Here is an 18,645-nt window from a genome sequence, read left to right as displayed (position 1 = left end):
GAAATCAGGGCTGATGACTGACTCCAGAAGCTGCTCTTCCCCCTTCCTCCATCCCTCCCCCCCATCTTCATCCTTCCCTCCTTTCTCCCATCAGACCCCCTCCTCTCATCCCTCCCCCTTCCTTCCATCTCTCCATCCTCTCTTCCATCCCACCCTCCCCCATGCCTCCATCCTGCCCCTCCCCCATTTCTTCTCCCTCACTCCCTCATCCTTCTCTTAATTCTCCATCCTCCCCGCCCTCTATCCCACCTTCCCCTCTTCCCATCCCTCCATTCTCTCCATTATCTTCCTTTCCCACTCCCCTCCCTCCATTCCCCTTTGTCCTCTCCTCCATTCTTCCTTCATTCTTCCCTCTTACCATTCCACCTCTCCTTATCCCTTCATCCTCTCCTCTATCTTCCCTTCCCTCCCCCTCCATTCCCCTCCTCATCTACACTTCCTTCCCCCTCCTCCCATCCTTTCATCCTCTTCCTCCATCTATACTTCTTTCCCTTCCTCCATTTTCCCTTCCCTCCCTCTCTCCATCTCTCCTCCATTTTTCTCTCCTCCCATCCCTCCATCCTCTCCTCCATCTCCCTTCCCTCTCATCCTTCTATCTTCAGTCCCCATCCCCTCTCCATCCTTCCATCCCTCTCCCTCCATCCTGCCTTCCCTCCTCCTCCTCCATCCTCTTCCCCATCCCCCCTCCATCTTTTCCTCCATCCTCCCTTCCCTCCCCCTCCTCCATCCTCTCCTCCATTTTCCTTCCCCCTCCATCCTTCCTTCCTCCCTTCCTCCCCCTCCTCCATCCCCCCTCCATCCTCCCTTCCCTCCCCCTCCTCCATCCTCTCCCCCATCCCCCCTCCATCCTCCCTTCCTCCCCCTCCTCCATCCTCTCCCCTATCCCCCCTCCATCCTCCCTTCCTCCCCCTCCTCCATCCTCTCCCCTATCCCCCCTCCATCTTCCCTTCCTCCCTCTCCTCCATCCTCTCCCCCATCTTCCCTTCATCTTTTCCTCCATCCTCCCTTCCCTCCCCCTCCTCCATCCTCTCCTCCATTTTCCTTCCCCCTCCATCCCCCCTCCATCCTTCCTTCCTCCCTTCCTCCATCCCCCCTCCATCCTCCCTTCCCTCCCCCTCCTCCATTCTCCTCCCCCCTCCATCCTCCCTTCCTCCCCCTCCTCCATCCTCTCCCCCATCCCCCCTCCATCCTCCCTTCCTCCCCCTCCTCCCCCTCCTCCATCCTCTCCCCCATCCCCCCTCCATCCTCCCTTCCTCCCCCTCCTCCATCCTCTCCTCCATTCCCCCTCCATCCTCCCTTCCTCCCCCTCCTCCATCCTCTCCCCCATCTTTTCCTCCATCCTCCCTTCCCTTCCCCCTCCATCCCTCTTCCCTCCATCTTCTCCCCCACCCCCTCTCCACTCTTCCTTCCTCCCATCCCTCCATCTTTCCGTCCCCCCAGCCTAGCTCATCCTCCAAGAGGAGAGGGTCTCGCAGAGCCAATATCCCCTATGGGACACGGGCTCAAGTCCTTCCTTCCTCTTCCTGACGGAGAGACCTGGAACGAGTGTCCAGAGTTGGGGCGCGCAAGACCACGTGGGGGAGGGCCTGAGTGCGACTTCTGCTCAGGCACAGACACGGACACTGCCGGACCCCTCCCTCCTCCAGGGGCGCGGCCTCGCTCACCTGGCACCTGCCGGAGGCGTCACGGGTCACAGGTCACACAGGTCACAGGGTCACGGGCTGCGCTGGTCCACCGGGGCCGCTCGTCCCCCGCCGCCGCCCGCGGGCAGCCCCAGAGCCAGTCCCGGCCGGCGCCCGGCCATCCTTGCCCCGGCCCGCGGGGCCCCCTAGGCGCCGGGGCTGGCCCGGCCGGGTTCGTCAGCGGGCGCCCGCGGAGGCGGGCTGGTGGGCGGAGCTGCGGGGCGGCCCGCCTCCCTCCGGCCCCGCCTCCTCCACCTCCCTCCGGCCCCCGCCTCCGCCTCCGCCTCCGCCTCGGCCTCGGCCTCCGTCAGGAGCTCGGGCGGGCGGAGGGGAGGGGGCAGGGCGGCGCTCACGAGAGAAAGAGCCGAGTGCGCAAGCGCGCAAAGCCCCGGCCGCGGGGGCGGGACGCCGAAGTCGGCTACTCGTGCGCAGGCGCGGGCGCGCGGCGGGAGAGACGCCCGCGTGAGGAGGCGTCGGCCGCGCCGTGGGCGATGGAGGCGAGGGCAGTGTGTGAGGTGATGGAGGCTCGGCGGGGTGGGGCGGCGGCGTGAGGAGAATGGGGGGCGGGAGCCTCACGGCCTTCTTTTTGCAAACGTCCATTTTTGTTAGCTTCTTTTGTTCTTATGTCACCTAGATCTCCCACCCCCTCCCCCGCGGGCCCAGGAACCGAAAGTCTGTGGGAGAGGATCGGGCCTGGGAAGCCCCCGAGCTGGCGCGCGCCTCGGGGCCCTGGCCGGCGCTGACGTCAGCGCGCGTCTGCTGACGTCAACGCGCGTCTGCTGACGTCAACGCTTCTCCCAGCGTCCCCAAGCCTGGCTTCCATTTGTGGTCCTGCCCCCCCTGCCGATGGGCATCCATCTACCCAGTGCTCCCGCGCAAAGGGCTGCTGTTCATATTTTAAAGAAAAAAGGGGGACGCCTTCGAGGCCTCGACCTCGCGGCGGAATCTCTGGGCCAAGGGTGTGGACGGTTTGGCCGTTTTGTTTGCGTAATTCCAAGTGACCTTTCAGAAGAGTCGGGTGCCTTCACAGCTCCCCCACAATGCACCAGTGTACCTATCTTTCCACTTTTTCTAGCTTTGTTTAAAAAAAAACAAAACCCACTCGTGTACGCCTAAACTCTGGGTTAGAACTTTTGCATCCAGTTATCTCTTTTAATACATTGACAATAGCATTCAGCTTCCTTTTTTTAAAAAATCACACCGCAAGCCCGTTCTCCTGCCCTTCTTCAGTCCTAGGCCAACATCACCACTTTTCCCCAGTCGTGGATCACTCAGCTTGCTTTATCCTTGCCTTGCTCTACTTTTCTTACTTCCCTTGCCTTGCTAACCTTTGACTCTTCCTTCCTGAGATTCTCCTTCCCACTTCAGGGCTCTCTGCTCCCTGATCTTCCTTAAACTTTTTATATCTTCCTCAGTTGCCCTTGATTCTTTGTTTGTTTGGGGTTTTTTTTTGGGGGGGGGTGAGGCAGTGGGGTTAAGTGACTTGCCCAGGGTCACACAGCTAGTAAGTGTCAAGTGTCTGAGGCCAGATTTGAACTCAGGTCCTCCTGAATCCAGGGCCGGTGCTTTATCCACTGTGCCACCTAGCTGCCCCCAATTCCTCTGTTTTATAATTGAGAGGACTGAGACCCAGAAAGGTCTTGCTTTCACAGTCTTGTCTCATAGAAGCCAGAAGCCCAACGCTTTGGTAGAGGACTCAATACGTTGATAAGAAATTCTTCTATCTGTGCTTTTCTGTAATGTATTTACTCAATACTCAAGAGCCCTTCCAGTTCCTTAATATCTTGTGACTCTCTCATCGCTCTTCCTACATGAATGGCTAATCTCCTTTTGGGGTCATCCATTTCCTTGCCAATTTCTTTAATGCTGCTTTCTTAATATAAAACATGATTACTAATTACTGTGCATCTTTCCAGAAGATCACAGTGAACCCATATTTTGCAATCAGGACAATCAAGAATACAGATTTTTTTTTTTTTAGTAAGGCAATTGGGGTTAAGTGACTTGCCCAGGGTCACACAGCTAGTAAGTGTTAAGTGTTAAGTGTCTGAGGTCGGATTTGAACTCAGGTACTCCTGACTCCAGGGCCGGTGCTCTATCCACTGTGCCATCTAGCTGCCCCCCAAATACAGATATTTTTAAAAATGGCTTGTGAGATCATTGATAGTCATATATACAATACAGGCAGGCTAGCCTCTTCCTTGTTCATTTTGGGAGTCATTTCCTTACATTGTCTGACTTCAGTTCCCTGTCCAAGAGTTATATGCTGATGGATTAACTCAATGGGCTGCACATATGCTAGCGAGACACATCTGGGCAATGTGCTTTTCTTATCCACTAGTTTTTGCCTCTTTGCTGTGTTGGAGCATCCTCTTTTGAGTGTACTATTGAAAGCAAAAATTAAAACAGGATAATAATTATCTCTCTTTTATTGCATTAGCATTGTGGTATAAAATGTAGCATATTTCGCAAAGGTAATAGTACCGAGAAATTCTGTTCCTGTTTTAAATTAATTTTTAAAAGATTCAGTGTTTTATCAGAAAAATCAAGAAAGATCTGGAAATTATAGCTATGGCCTTTCTTTAAAAATGGAGTCAACTCATGTTCAGTGCAAATGAACTAATGCTATGGGAAAGATAAGTGACTAATACACTCGTTAGAGATGGTTAGGTGTCAGAGAAACAATATTGATAATCACAGCCTTATTCTATTACCTGTATTGCCCTTAATTAACAATGAGAATTTCTCACTTCCTTTCTTCCTGCCCATGACATGCCATAATTGTTATGACCAGATAAACTTTTTTTTTTTTTTTAGTGAGGCAGTTGGGGTTAAGTGACTTGCCCAGGGCCACACAGCTAGTAAGTGTTAAGTGTCTGAGGCCAGATTTGAACTCAGGTACTCCTGACTCCAGGGCCAGTGCTCTATCCACTGCGCCACCTAGCTGCCCCCATATAAACTTTTAATACAAATTAATTTCCTATACTTTGGGACTGTGATAAACAGTCTTTTATGCAATTCCTTTGGTGGTTCATTTGCTCAGACACACCATCTCTGCTCAGAACAGATGTTGGAGTTTGTACAAACAGGCAGTATAGTATCAAAACTTCAAGTGTTATTAGTTTAATTTGATCATTAGAAATGTTATAATGTGCCATTTATTGTTACCATGATGTCTAATCCAAGTGAAGGCCTTCCTCTGAGTTGTGACCATTTCAGATTTTGAAGTACATAATTATTCACTGGAAACGGGAAGCAGCAGAAGTCAGCCAAGAAGCACTGTTGGAAGGGGAGCTGCTTATTTCCATTGAAGAATCAAGTTCAAAACATCGAGCAGACCCTTTTCATTATGTGACAACCAGTAAGTTGAGCAAAAGGAGCTGAGTTTTTGTGTTTCATACATCTTATTTTGTTAAAATAATTTTAAAAGTTTATTCTGAGATTTTTAGCTTAAGGTGGCCTCCAGTTGCATCTCTTTATTTTAGACTGCTTCATGATTCAAACCTGGCATGGGACCACCGCCCTGCTGGACCGGTTACTCAGCAGATATTGGGTCATGGGAGATTCAGATGCATTATATAGAGTAGGACTGCTTGCCTCGGTCGTTTAGCTTGGAGGGGCCCCTTTAGGAAAAGGGCAAGCTTTAGGAAGAAGGAAGAGTTGAGAGATGAAGACCTCACACGCTGATCATCTTGACTTTCAGCTAGTTTGAGAATATCTCTAAGCTCATGAAATTTGTCAGAGGCTTGCAGTGTGCCCAGCCCTCTTGCTAAGTCGTTGGCTCCTGTCTCTCTGTATTGCTGTGCTTTCCACAGACCATTAGGTGACAAACACTCATGAGCTTCTTTGGCCCTCAAGAGACCAACCATTTCATTCTTACTCTTTTTTAGGCTCACTCCTTAGGTAGCCAGTAGGAGTGATGTGAAAGTCTGCCATGTTGTGTTTGAGGAAGGAATGCTTATATATAAGGTGGGGACAATAGTCATGTAGTAGGGCCAGAATATTAGACTGGAGAATGGGTTTCAGGGACATTTTTTCCTTTGTTTGTATCTCCAGCCATTACACAGTGCCTGGCACAAAGTCCATGCTTCATCAGTACTGAGTCACCTCTCTTAGGGAGGAGGAAGAGGTGAGGAATGGTGTAACCATGGAACAGTGGCTGAAAAGCCTGTGTGATCTGGTCTGAAAGCCCAGGATAAGGAGCAGCCAGAACATTTCCTCAATGGGATGATCTAGCCACAAAGAACTGGGAATTGAGTGGATTTTCTTTTCTTTCTTAGTAATAGCAGGATATTTTGACAAATGTATTTTTTTTTTTTTGGTGAGGCAATTGGGGGTTAAGTGACTTGCCCAGGGTCATACAGCTAGTAAGTGTCAAGTGTCTGAGGCCGGATTTGAAGTCAGGTCCTCCTGACTCCAGGGCTGGTACCCTATCCACTGTGCCACCTAGCTTTTGGGGTTTGGAGAATTTTGGGGGGATTTTTCACCATAGGACACCTGTGAAGTCAGTGCATTTAGAGTCAGAACTGGGATTGAATTCTGGTTCTGCTATTTAGTAGCTCTATGATTTTATAAAATGGGGATGATCACATCTTCATTACTCTTGTTGTGGGTGGTTATGAGAATCAGATGAGATCATGGGAGTAAGGCTAGAGTGCTATATATGTCAGCTATTAATATTATTTTAAGGGCCTAGAAGCTGGCTAACTTTCCCCCCTTAAATGTCTAGGCCTTAGCCTAAGTTTGAGTATATGGCAGAGACTCCCCCCCCCCCAATAATCTCATCAAATAGTTTGCATCTTTCAGTTCTGAAAGAGTAAAGCTGGTAGAGAGATGTATGTTGTGAATTTGTTTCCTTTCCACTTATATAACTTGAAAACAAGGGCCAGACCCTTGGATTGGCTATAATTTTGGAGTGGTGGAGTGGGAGGGAAATGCTCTGGTGACTCTTTGTGCTGCTGTTTTCCTGTAACCCTTCTGCATTCAGTTCTGTGTCTGAAAGAAGCAAGGCATTGACCTTGAGACCAACAGTTAGCTATCAGGCATCCTCCCTACAAGTGTGCTCATTCCATAGGAGATCCATACCTCAGAGCATAACACAGGGACAGTATTTGGATTTTACTTAACAGTTTATCGGTTTATGTGAGCCCTTTAAAGTGCTATATGAATGCTAGCTATGATGTGGCTCCTGTATTTATAATTCATCTGTGTCCTTTCAGTTTGATGCTTTAAATAGAACCAGTTTCAGAGTTCCATTTTTGATTGTGCTCTGTGCATTTTGTATATTTCTTCCAGTTGCCTTTGCAGGAAGCACACATGGTGACTTAGTGCCCAAGCAGTTCCTAAAAGGTAAAGAACAGACTCCAAATGAACCTCTCCCTAATGGTGGGCTCTGGGTCCGGTCCTTCTGATTTTGTCTGTATTTTTATGGGATGAGGATTGTCTGAAATGGCAACCTGGGCTGTGTTACTGATTAGAATAGTGAGATGCAAGTCTGAGCCCCACAGAGAATTGCCTCCAGGAGGGACTGAAGTCAGGTTTTTGCCAGATGTGGCACACAGCTAATAGAGTTAACTGACTTCTTCCTATCTCCTTACCAGAGTGTTTGAGGGTGAAATCATGTCTGTTGGTGACATTACCTACAATAAAAGCAGCAGCATTTTGTTTATTTACTGCATTCCAAAGGAGTGATGACCTGTAGCCTTAAGAATGGCTTTCTTCATCTTGATATTTCACTGGGTTCTGCTTTGAAAACAAACTGCGGCCGATGAAACTGAAGGATTTTTCTCAAACATTTTTATTGATATCTTTTGTATGGACTCATTTGCATTTTCAAATGCACCTTTTCCCTGTCTCTCTTCAGACCCCCATCCTTTACAACTAAGAATAAAAAAGAATCACTGGATCATAGGATCCTGAGTTTGGAGACAAAAGGAACCTCAGAGATTCTTTCCTGATTTTACAGATGAGAAAACTGAGGCCCAGAGAATTAGGCTTAGGATCTTGTTTCAGACCATGCAGTGTATGAGTTGGAGGAAGAGCAATGAGAGAGTCACAAGATATTAAGGAACTGGAAGAAGGGCTCTTGAGTATTGAGTAAATACATTATAGAAAAGCACAGATAGAAGAATTCAAGACCAGTCCTCTGTCCTCTATAATGAGCTGCCTCTCAAGTAAGAGACCCCCCCAAAAAAAAAATTTAAAAACTGAGCAAAACTGACCATCAGCCAAATTGGAAAGCATGTGTGATGTTCCATAGCCACAGCCCCCAGCTCTGTAGAGACAGAGAGTGGAGAAAGAACTAAATATATTACCTGAGACTTAAGTTTGGGTCTTGGAAAGGAATACAGTTTACTAAAATCAACCTTTTCACTAAATGGGCTTGCTCTACTAATTTTATGAGATTAAACAAAATTTAAGTTTCTATTTAACTCCCGCTTAGTCTAAAGTAGGCCTCATCATTAAGGCCTTTCATTGTTCATCACAAATGTGCCCTGTTTTTAAAAAGCCTGAGAGATGTGAAAACATGAACCTCTCCCAAACAAGACCTGTTACGGTGATATTTGAAAGGTACTTTCAGCTCAAATAAAATAATATTGGAGTGTGATGGTCAAATACCAGATCAGGTGACATTGTTGTATGACAGAGAGAGTGTTGACTTCGGCCAGGAGCCCTCTACTTAGCTCCTGCTTTTCTCCCTTATTGGCCACGTGAAAATGGACGAGTCATGCTGAGTTTGTGTTTCTTACCTGGAAGAAGAGGGGGTTGGCCTGGATGACCTTTGGGGTCCCTTCCAGTCCTAGATCTCTGATCATGTCCAGTGGCACCATTCCAGTTCATGCATATTTGTGGAGGGGCTTGCAAGACTGAAGCTGTGTGACTCTACCACCACCACCAGCACCATCATCATCGTTCTTGTCCTTAGGCTGTTAGGAAGGAGGCAGCAAATTGCTTCGGGGTAAACCTTCATTCATTACACCAGCACGAGTTTATGATTGCTTCTCTCTTTTGCCACATTTAATATCTTCCTAAATATATGGAATTTCACATAATTAGTATCTGAAGAAATGAGCTCAAAGCAATTTTATACATAATATTTTTTTGTTGCCACAGTATGGATGAGAATGGGTGGTATAATGGTTTTTATATTATAGCATGTACTCCTCTACCAAGGACATGGTGGCCTAAAAGTTTGGCCAGCATTAGCTGATGTCCTGGGGGTCCCACTGCTAGCCCTTTGCCTGCCCCCAAGTTTGCTCACTCCTTGATCCCACTCTGTGCCCGTTTTCTGCTCACGTTCATTTGGGCCTGAACCCTGCTCCTTGGGAAGGGGGTTTGTGACGATGCCACATATTGAACCTCAAGCTCCCACCTCCTTGAGACTGGCCAGTGTTCCTCTTTGCATACACAGCCCTGTTATTTAGCGTGTCTGTGACATTTAATGTGAAAGTACTTTCAAATAGTTCAGCCATCGGTCCTTCCCAGTTTAATTAGCTTCATCAGGAAACTGATGACTGATTCATTAAGCAGCAAGTTTCTAGTCTTCCCTACAGCTCACCATGAGTCTCTGAGCTTCGCTTTATCGTGGCCATTCCTGGAGTAAGAAAGCCAGGGTTTTGCTCTCAGGTCCGGCTGCTACAGCCATCCAGTCGTCCTTATGCTTCAGCTTTCACTCAAAGTTATGTCGAGCTACATTTTTTTTTTCTTGCTTAAAAAGCCTCAGGTACAGAACACAGGGTCGAATCTGGGGATTTTGCTGATTTAAGGTTGAATTTCATTGAAATGGTATTTTCCTTTTTTCCCTGTTCCTCTAACTCCCTAGCTTCCATGATTGTTATTTGACCTCATACTTCTCATGGCCTAGTTGGCAGCTTTGTCTCTCCCTTAGAGAGATTGTCCACTTTGAGGGCTTCAACCCTGGGCTCTTTGGTCCTGACTCACAAATCTCTGTACCTAGCCCTACCCTCTTGCCCAAATTTCAGTCATATGTCTCTGTATGCTGGAATAGTTTCCTTTGAAGTTCACTTTCATCTCAAACTTAACCTGTCTAAATCTTCCCTTCAACTTGCCTTTCTACCTGCTTTTTCCTTTTCTTTCTTTCTTTTTTTGGTGGAGCAATGAGGGTTAAGTGACTTGCCCAGGGTCACACAGCTATTAAGTGTCAAGTGTCTGATATCAGATTTGAACTCAGGACCTCCTGAATTCAGGGCCAGTGCTCTATCCACTACACCACCTAGTTGCCCCCTTGCTTTTGTTCTTTCTCCTGAAGATACCACTGTTCTTCCAGTTACCCAGGCTAGAAGGCTCAGAGTCTTTTTATTACATACTTTGCATGATCATATATGGGTGTGTGGTAAAATAATGGAATTTGGCATACTGATTCGGATGGGCCACACCTGTCCTGTCCTGAGTGATGTATGCTGCTGATGTCAGCAGGAGAAACCACTTTCCAATGGAGTTTGAAGGACCTCCCCTTTTGGGGGAGGGAGAGTAAACACTTGCTGAGGGGAGCGCACTTTCTTTTCTGGTGGTTAGAGCTTTGGGAGCAGATGGGAGAGAGATTTTTTTTTAATAGTTTGTCCTGTGGGCCCTGGCTGCATGGCTGTTTCCCATTGAAGCTGTGGACCCCAGGGGGTGAGTTAGCATACAGCCCTGCTCTTTTGAATGAGCTGAACTGGAAGCGGGTTTGGGGATTGTATAGACTTAGGTTAGATTTAGGGGGATTATCCATTTTTCTTTTTCCTGATTCCCTTGTCTTTATTAATTTCACCTTTGCTGTGTATTTTATTCCCATAAATAAAATCTGATTCGTTTGTGGAAAAGAGGCTGTGAGGCTCCTTTCTTATTGGCCTGGGTGAAATAGCTAAAAAGGCAGTTCGGAGGGGAGGGAGCTTTGGGCCTAGAGGTCCCTCATTATTTTCGGGACCCCAATATTACAGCGAGCCACCCAATTAACTCCCCCCATATTAAATTTGGCCCCTACAGGTATATATATATGGATTTTTCATTTTTGTCTGTGTACTGTACACATACTTAGAAAATGAATGGATGCTGATTGATTGACTAGCTTATATTGTTTTCTGGTGATTTAATATATGTTTATGTTACGTCATTCACTCCTCTGCCAAGGTCATTCTCCAATGACTCCCTGTGGTCCAGTGTCGACCATGGGCCTCATTGGTTTGTAGGCTCTGGCAGATGCTACTGACCTTGAAAGATCTTAACTAGGCCCCACCCCCGCCCCTGCAATGAATGACATGGTTCTTGGCATTCAGGAATGAACCTTGCTAAGTTCAAAAAGGTGCATTCCCACAAGGCTGGCCACAGCAAGCCTGGAAGCCTCTATTAAGGCCAAGGCATGGAGTAGTTGGATTGTGGCCTAGGGTTGGGAGCTCTCCCTCTCATAAGCTCCCAGAGTCTGGGAATAATAAAGTGAATGTACTCCACTAAGGTGTAAGTGTCTTGAAGCCAGGCACCATCTCTCTTTCCTTTGTAGTCCTCCATCACACCATCACACACAGGGCATGTTTATTAAATATTTGTAGACTTGCAATATTTTCTGACAACCCATAAATCCAGAAAAATGGTCCTGAGAGAAGGGAGCAGATTGTTAGATGCAAACTACCCACAGTAGCAAAGTCATTTTCTATTCATTTCATTAAACTCAAGTAGAGTGGAGGCCTGGCAGAACGCTTAAGTGGGTAAGGAATTTGCCCTAGCCATGAAAGTAAAGAAAATAAGAGATAAGTGGCCAGAAAGACATAGTACTTCAAAGATTGGTCGCATTGATTTATTAATCATCTTTGTTTGATTGTGTATTTGTATGAGCGATTACCAGCAACTGACAGTGTATGTACAAGGCGTAGCTGTAAAAGAATGTGACTGATTTTCTCTAGTGTCTCACACTGGTCTGGAAGGCAATTTCAAAGTGTTGAGGTTAAGGAGACCATCACTGAAATGGCTATTTTGAAGAATGAATATATATGTTTTTTATGGTTTTTTTTTTTTTTTAGTGAGGCAATTGGGGTTAAGTGACTTGCCCAGGGTCACACAGCTAGTAAGTGTTAAGTGTCTGAGGCCAGATTTGAACTCAGGTACTCCTGACTCCAGGGCTGGTGCTCTATCCACTGCACCACCTAGCTGCCCCCTATGTTTTTTATGTTTATCAAAAATGCAGCTTAATTTTTTAGTCCTATCTTTTTTACCCTTATAGTACCGTTTTGTGTATGTGTTACCCACTGTTCTGTGCCATCCACATTAATGGGCCCTTCATAGCAAATATCTGCTTGGTAAGACTAGATATTTAAACTTGTTTTTCTTACTGTTTTATTGCCCTGTTCCCCCCCCCCATCTCTACCTTTGTATTTTATCCCGTTTCACTATTAATTGTTATTGATGTAATCTAGTTATTGTAGGGTTTTTATCTGCTAATCCCTGCTCAGCCACTCTGAAGAGTGTTTGTCCAAGATCTGAGAAGTGTGCCTTCCTTTTTTGTGTACAAGGCTGGATTAGCCTATTAGCCCTTCTGGTAGTAGTGAATTCTGATTTGCTGAATGTTTCTGGTTTGAATAATTCTTTGCTTGCCTTCTTTTCCCTGCACCCCACCCTTTGGCCCTGGGGAAGAGCCCTTTTTGTTGTTGGCCAAGGAAGCTAGGAGTGGTGTTTGGGTAGTTAGAGGTTAGACAGGCTCAGGCCTGCTCTCCGAGAATGAGAAGCTCCCCGTGTTGAACTCTGGAATCTGAGGGAGCTTGTTCTTTGCTTGAGCTGTTGCTGCCCTTACAGAGGGAGTATCTATTAACTTCCTTTTCCTCAATAAGCTCGTTTTTGTAAACATTATCTTGCTCTTGTGAGGTAGATCAGAAACAAGTGTCATCACCATTCTTGTAATTTAATTTCATAATCGAGTCATTGGTGTAATGAGGAATTGAATCCAGGTCTTTAGACTCCTAGAACACGGTTAGCCATTAAATCCTGTTTGATCACATTCAGCTCTCAGCTCTTCTGAGGCTTTATAAAGAGTTCTCTTGCTGTTATATTTGCCAGAATGTTGGGGATTTCAAAAGAAAATCCTGTCCGAGAAGATGGAGCAAAAAATGAAAGGCTTTCTTGCTTCTTCTTTTCCCCTTGATGCTCTACGCATTCACTCCAGTCATGTTCATTTAATTAACTGCTGCTGGAGGTATGTTAAAGATTTGAGGTAAGGAGAAAAGATGACCAGAAGGGGTTTTGTCCAACTTTAACCACATTCCCTCCCTCCTCTCATCTTTGAGGAAAAAGGGGTGGTCAGGGTCAATGGCCCAGCTGGAAGTGAGTGATATGCTATTGTTCCTACTAAGCAGTCAGTTGATGGGCACCTGCCTGCCTCTCGCTTGCTTTGGCACAATGTCTTGGCACTGTAGCCATTGCCCAGTTGGCAGGAAGCCAGGTCACCAACCCACCTATGGCCACCTGATGCAATTCTGGGCTCTCAACTCTGCCTCTCTTCTGCATTTACCACCTACCAGTTTCATTTCCCTTGTTAGGATGTCATGTTTCTTGGGAGGTCTGTTGGTATTGAAAGGGACAGGATCATAGAAAGCTCTCAAATCATTGATACATTTCTAAGTGGAAGAGTGGAATTAGCCTGAACAGTTAGAACTGACACAGCCACGTAATGCTCAGTGGTTTAGAAGGCACTGTATGTTCTTTGTTTCATTTGAATCTCATAACAACTCTGTGAGTTTGATTTTCAATTAAGGAAACTGGGGCCCAGCTTGGTGATGACCTGCCTAACATGGTCCAGCCAGTCCTAAAGCTTGACTATTCCGCCTGTGGTCCCTCATCCTCTCTGGCATAACTGAGTTTTGTGGCAGCATCAGAGGGACATCTAAGACACTCTCATTTTCCTCATTGGCTTTGTTTAACACTTGATTCACAGTTATCTTGGCTCTCTCCTGCCAGTCTTAGAGATTTGTCTGTTCAGGCATGTTCTGGGACCATCTTTGTATCTAGTACCAATTGCAGTCACACACTTAGTAGGAATCTAATCAGCGTCTGTTGAATTGAAGTGAATGTTTATGCCCCTTTCGAATCCTGTTTCGCACTTTCTTCCTTTGCAGTGACTTTTTTCTGTCCCTTGAATCTGGATTGTAAGCTCCACGAAGACTGGGGTCTTGCCTCATTTAATTTTTGTATCTATCCCAGCACAGGGCACTAAATGACCTGTAAGGCACCTTCTAGCTGACATCTAACTGTGCAAACCTCTTTATTGATCCTCTAATTAGCTCCGCTTGACCCCTCACTCTTTGTCCTTTTTGTGAGCACCAGCTTTTTAGCCGTCACCACTTTTCTTACCAAACCTGGGCCCCTGTCATCAGACTTTTAGCCCCCTCTAATTCATTGCTCCCAATCTTGTTCTTCCCGCCCTGCCAGTCAGGAACCTTGTATAAGCCCCCCTGTTAGCTAGGGAAAGTCGTAAAGCCATGTGCACTAGTTCTCCTGCCACTTCACAAGGCATTTCTTACCTCCTTTGGGTTTACATTGCCCATTATTACCTTTCACTTCTTCTTCTTCTTCTTTATTATTTTTTTGCAGGGCAATGAGGGTTAAATGACTTGCCCAGGGTGACACAACTAGTAAGTGTCACATGTCTGAGGCCGGGTTTGAACTCAGGTCCTCCTGACTCCAGGGCAGGTGCTTTATCCACTGCGCCATCTAACTGCCCCTACCTTTCACTTCTAGCACCAGTGAGCCCTTGACCTCTTCTTCGTTCATCAGTATGCCAGTCCCCTCTTCCACCCCGAAGATAGTTTTGCCTCCAGCTTTAATGATAGGATCAGTGTGGCCCAGTGCAAGCCACCTGACCTTTTCCCAGCATCCCCAAAGCACTGTATTCACAAGGCCTGACTTGGTATCTCTGCCTTGCTCCCCTCTACCTCACACCCTTTTTAAGAAAAGTTCAATCATCTTAACCAACTTGTCAAAGTTTTGCTTTCTTATGAAATAATTCTCTGAATCATTATCATTGACCTCTCCTTGACTCCTTGCTTCCAGCCTCCTAGAAGCCCCCCTGGCTTCTCTCCCTCTATTCTAGCTGTGGGAACAGTCAGTAAGCATTTATTAAGCATGTATAGTGTGTGGTGCACTGAGGGTTAAAAGACAAACCCCAAACAGCACCTGCCTTCAAAGAGCTTATTCTCTATCAGGTGAAACAAAAATACACAGCTGCCAGCAGCGACATGGAACTGGAAAGGTCAGTAGCTTTCCCCTCCAATTTGTCCTCTACGTTGTGGCCAACATCAGCTCTCCTAAAGCACAGCCTGAATCATATCACTCCTGGCTCAGAAACTTCAGGTATTCCCCTTTGCTCTTTTTTGTTATTACTCAGTTGTATCCAACTCTCCATGACCCCTTTGGGGTTTTCTTGGCAGAGATACTGGAGTGGTTTGCCATCTCCTTCTCTAGCTCATTTTACAGATAAGAAACTAAGGCAAATAGGGTGAAGTGACTTGCCCAGGGTCACACAGCTAGTAAGTGTCAAGTGCCTGAGGCCAGATTTGAACTCAGGTCCTCCTGACTCCAGGGTGGGTGCTCTATCCACTGTGCCACCTAGCTGTCCTTTTCTGAGGCTAGATTTAAACTCAGAGATGAGTTTTCCTGCCTCCAGGATCAGTGCTGGATACACTATGACGCCCCCTAGCTGCTCATAGAATTGCTCTCAGAATAGTCTTAAATCCTTAGTCTGGCCTCAGCCGTCTTTTCTTGTTTATTCAGTACTGCAAATACTATGTGCTCCAATTAAACTGGTTTACTCACTGTTTCTCACATACACATTATACTTTCCCCACTCTGAGTCCTTGCTAATGTCTTGTCCCCTCCTACTTATCCTTTGAAGCTCAGCTCAAATATTCCTTATTTTGTAATCCTTTCAACCTATTTTAAAATTAGTTTGAACCTCTGTAGTGCTTGTCTTAAGCCTGTCTAGTGCCCTCACCTACCCACCCAGAGATCTTTTTTGCTGTCTGATATAATAAAAAGTGCCACTTATGGCCCAAGAGCACATATTTCTAGACCATGTAAGAGACCCATAAATAGAAAGCAAAAGCATTTAATTAAAGCAAATCAATATAAATAACAGTAATAATAGTTGGCACTTTAAGGTTTGCAAAGTGCTTTACTGGTGTTGTCTCATTTGATCCTCACAACAACCTAGTGAAGCTCGTATTGTTAGCTGAGAGATTGAGGTACTTGCCTGGGTTGACACATTTAGCAAGTGTCCATCCCTGAGTCAGGAAGACTCAAGTCTTCCTGACTCCAACTTGTCTGTTGTGTTATCTAGCTACCTGAGTGAGGAAGGGGAGAACCAAGTAGTAAAAACATTATCTTTACCAGTATGTAAAAGGCTCAATCTCCTGCACATCCAGAGGAATTACAATCCAATCCACTTTAGTCTCCTTGATTCCCCTGCCTAGTATGACCATCATTGGAGGAGGGATTCAATTTGTTCCATTTGGCCAGAGAGGGTAGAATTAGGAAGAATAGGAAGAAGTTGCAATGAGGAAGATTTGGGGTTGATATAGGGGGAAACTTCAGAACAAAACTATATAAAAAGCCTACTTTAGTACTTTTCCTTCTCTTTTCTCCTGTCCCCTCTTTAAGAGTTTATTTTGCTTCTGATTAATTCCTCCCTTAATCTACCCTTACTCTTATTCTACTCCCCTCTTTCCCTTAACCCCTTTTCCTCTTATTGCCCTGTTGGGTAATAGATATTTCTTTACCAAACTGTGTATATATGTGTATTTTTCCTTTTTTGACCAGTGCAGATGAGAATGAGGTTGAAATGTCACCTATTCCCCCCACTCCCTCTTTGTTGAATAGCCTTCTATTTTCCCGTCTTATTTGAGATAACTTTCCTCATTATTCCTCTCCTTTTCTCCTTCTCCCAGTGTGTTTCTCTTTCCCATCTTTTCCATTCTTCTTTTGAGATCATCAAAACACAACAGCATCACTTCCAAGCCCTTTGTACAATCAGACTCCCTCTATGGCCCTTGGTGATGCTAGAGTTCCGAGAGTCTCCATAGCTCATTAACCTTATTCAATCCCTTATGATCGTTCGTTTGTTTACCTTTTATACTTCTCTTGACTCCTATGTTTGCATGTCAGATTTTCTACTCATCTCTAGTATATTCATCAGGAATGTTTGGAAGTCCTCTGTTTTGTTAAAGGTCTCCCCCCGCCCCCCCCCCATTATATTCAGTTTTGCTGGATAAGGTATTCTTTGTTATAAGCCTAGATTTTTGCGTTCTGTAATATCCAATTCCAGACTCCACTCCTTTAAAGTGGTGGCTATTAAATCTTGTGTGATTCCATATCTGATTGCTTACTGACTCAGGGAGGTGGGAGGGGAGGGAGTGAAGGAGGGATAAAAATTGGAACTTAAAACTATAAATAAAAATGTTTATTATAAAAAATAAATCTTCTGTGATCCTAACTATGGTTTCTCAGTACTTGAATTCTTTCCTTCTGGTTGCTTGCAGTATTTTTTCCTTGACCTAAAAGTATGGATATTTGCTATAATGTTCCTGGGAGTTTTCATTTTGTGGTTTCTTTCAGGAAGTGACTAGTAAATTCTTTCAGTTTCTTCTTTACCTTATGGTTCTAAGATGTCTGAGTGACTTTTTTATGATTTCTTGAAATATGTCTAGCTTCATATGAATAATTGATATCATATTGCTTACCTTCTCAGGGGTGGGGGAGGAGCAAGAGAGAGGGACAAAATTTGAAACTCAAATTTTTTTTTAAATGTTAACATTTTTACATGTAATTAGGAAGTATTTAATGAAATGTATTTTTTAATTTAAAAGATAACTATGAAAAATAAATAAAAGATAAATATGTCTGGGCTCTTTTTAAAAATTCATGGCTTTTAGATAATACAATGATTTTTAAGTTATCTCTCCTCAATCTGTTTTCCAGGTCAGGTGTTTTTCCTAAGATATTTCACTTTTTAAAAATTTCATCGGGGCAGCGAGGTAGTGCAGTGGATAGCGCCTCAGCCAATTACTAGCTGTGTGACCCTGGACAAGTCACTTAACCTCTGTTTCCCTTGCTTTCCTCACCAGTAAAATGGCAATAAGAATAGTACCTACCTTACAGAATTATTTGGAGATCAGTGAGAACTAATCATTGTAAAGTGCTTAGCACCTTGTAAGTACTCCTGTCATCTAGCACTGCAGCCTGGCAGATGTTCCGAAGCATCTGGAGCTGTTGGTGCCTCGGCTTGTCCAAAGAGCAGGCCACCTGCACTTGCCTGGTTCTCCTCTGGACCACCTCTCTGGAAATAGAATGAACGAGTGTAGACCATGGGGACGATGTTGCTGCCCACCATCTCCTTCTGGTGCTCCCCAAGACTGCCTCAGAGGAGGCACTTTTCAGGATGGGTCTCTTGAAGGTCTGGTGTCATAGAGGTGGGTCATGTGCATTGTTCTGAGGGAGTGTTGCACATGCCGTTCAGGCAGGGGACCACTGTTCCTTTCTGTTAGCTCCCCTCTGATTGTGGAGAAACACAAAAGTCAGCCGTCTCTGGGCACGTCCTGGAAGGGGAGGGTTCAGGGCTTCTTTGATGCTCTCTGGCCTTGTTTGACACAGAAAATATAGGTTGTAAGGGTGCTCAGGTACTAAGTGACTCACCTAGGCTCACACAGCTCATACTGTCTGAGACCAGATTTAAACTCCAGTCTGCCTGACTCCTGGCTGTGCCACCTCGTTGCCTCTTTTGACAAACCAATTCTAGATTTTACTGTGGAGAGCATACAAGCGGCCATAGTTTCAGCAGTCAGTCAAATGGCAAGCATTTATTAAGTGCTTACTGTGTGCTGTGTATTCTAAGTAGTGGATTTCATAGTTGATAGAGACATGTCCTGGCAGTGTGACCCTGAGTAAGTCACTTACCCTGTTAATGCACTTGAAAGCTCTAAGTTTCAAA

General features: G+C 45.5%; 2 protein-coding genes across 2 annotated transcripts in view; one reads left to right on the top strand and one right to left on the bottom strand.

Annotated features, from left to right (window-relative positions):
- Positions 1–1,992, bottom strand: part of SPTBN2 (spectrin beta, non-erythrocytic 2) — a 41,577-nt gene extending 39,585 nt beyond the window's left edge. The window contains exon 1 of the mRNA XM_043971985.1: positions 1,665–1,992. The gene's annotated coding sequence lies outside the window, so the exon portion shown is untranslated. The remainder of the gene's footprint in view (positions 1–1,664) is intronic.
- Positions 1,993–2,152: 160 nt separating this feature from the next.
- Positions 2,153–18,645, top strand: part of C6H11orf80 (chromosome 6 C11orf80 homolog) — an 89,388-nt gene continuing 72,895 nt past the window's right edge. Inside the window, exons 1-2 of the mRNA XM_043970571.1 lie at positions 2,153–2,197; positions 4,902–5,043. Coding sequence (XP_043826506.1) covers positions 2,174–2,197; positions 4,902–5,043 — 166 coding nt within the window. The 5' untranslated portion in view covers positions 2,153–2,173. The remainder of the gene's footprint in view (positions 2,198–4,901; positions 5,044–18,645) is intronic.

Source organism: Dromiciops gliroides, chromosome 6 (genome assembly GCF_019393635.1).
Source record: "Dromiciops gliroides isolate mDroGli1 chromosome 6, mDroGli1.pri, whole genome shotgun sequence".
NCBI lineage: Eukaryota > Metazoa > Chordata > Mammalia > Microbiotheria > Microbiotheriidae > Dromiciops > Dromiciops gliroides.
This window is presented reverse-complemented; position numbering and strand designations above follow the sequence as displayed.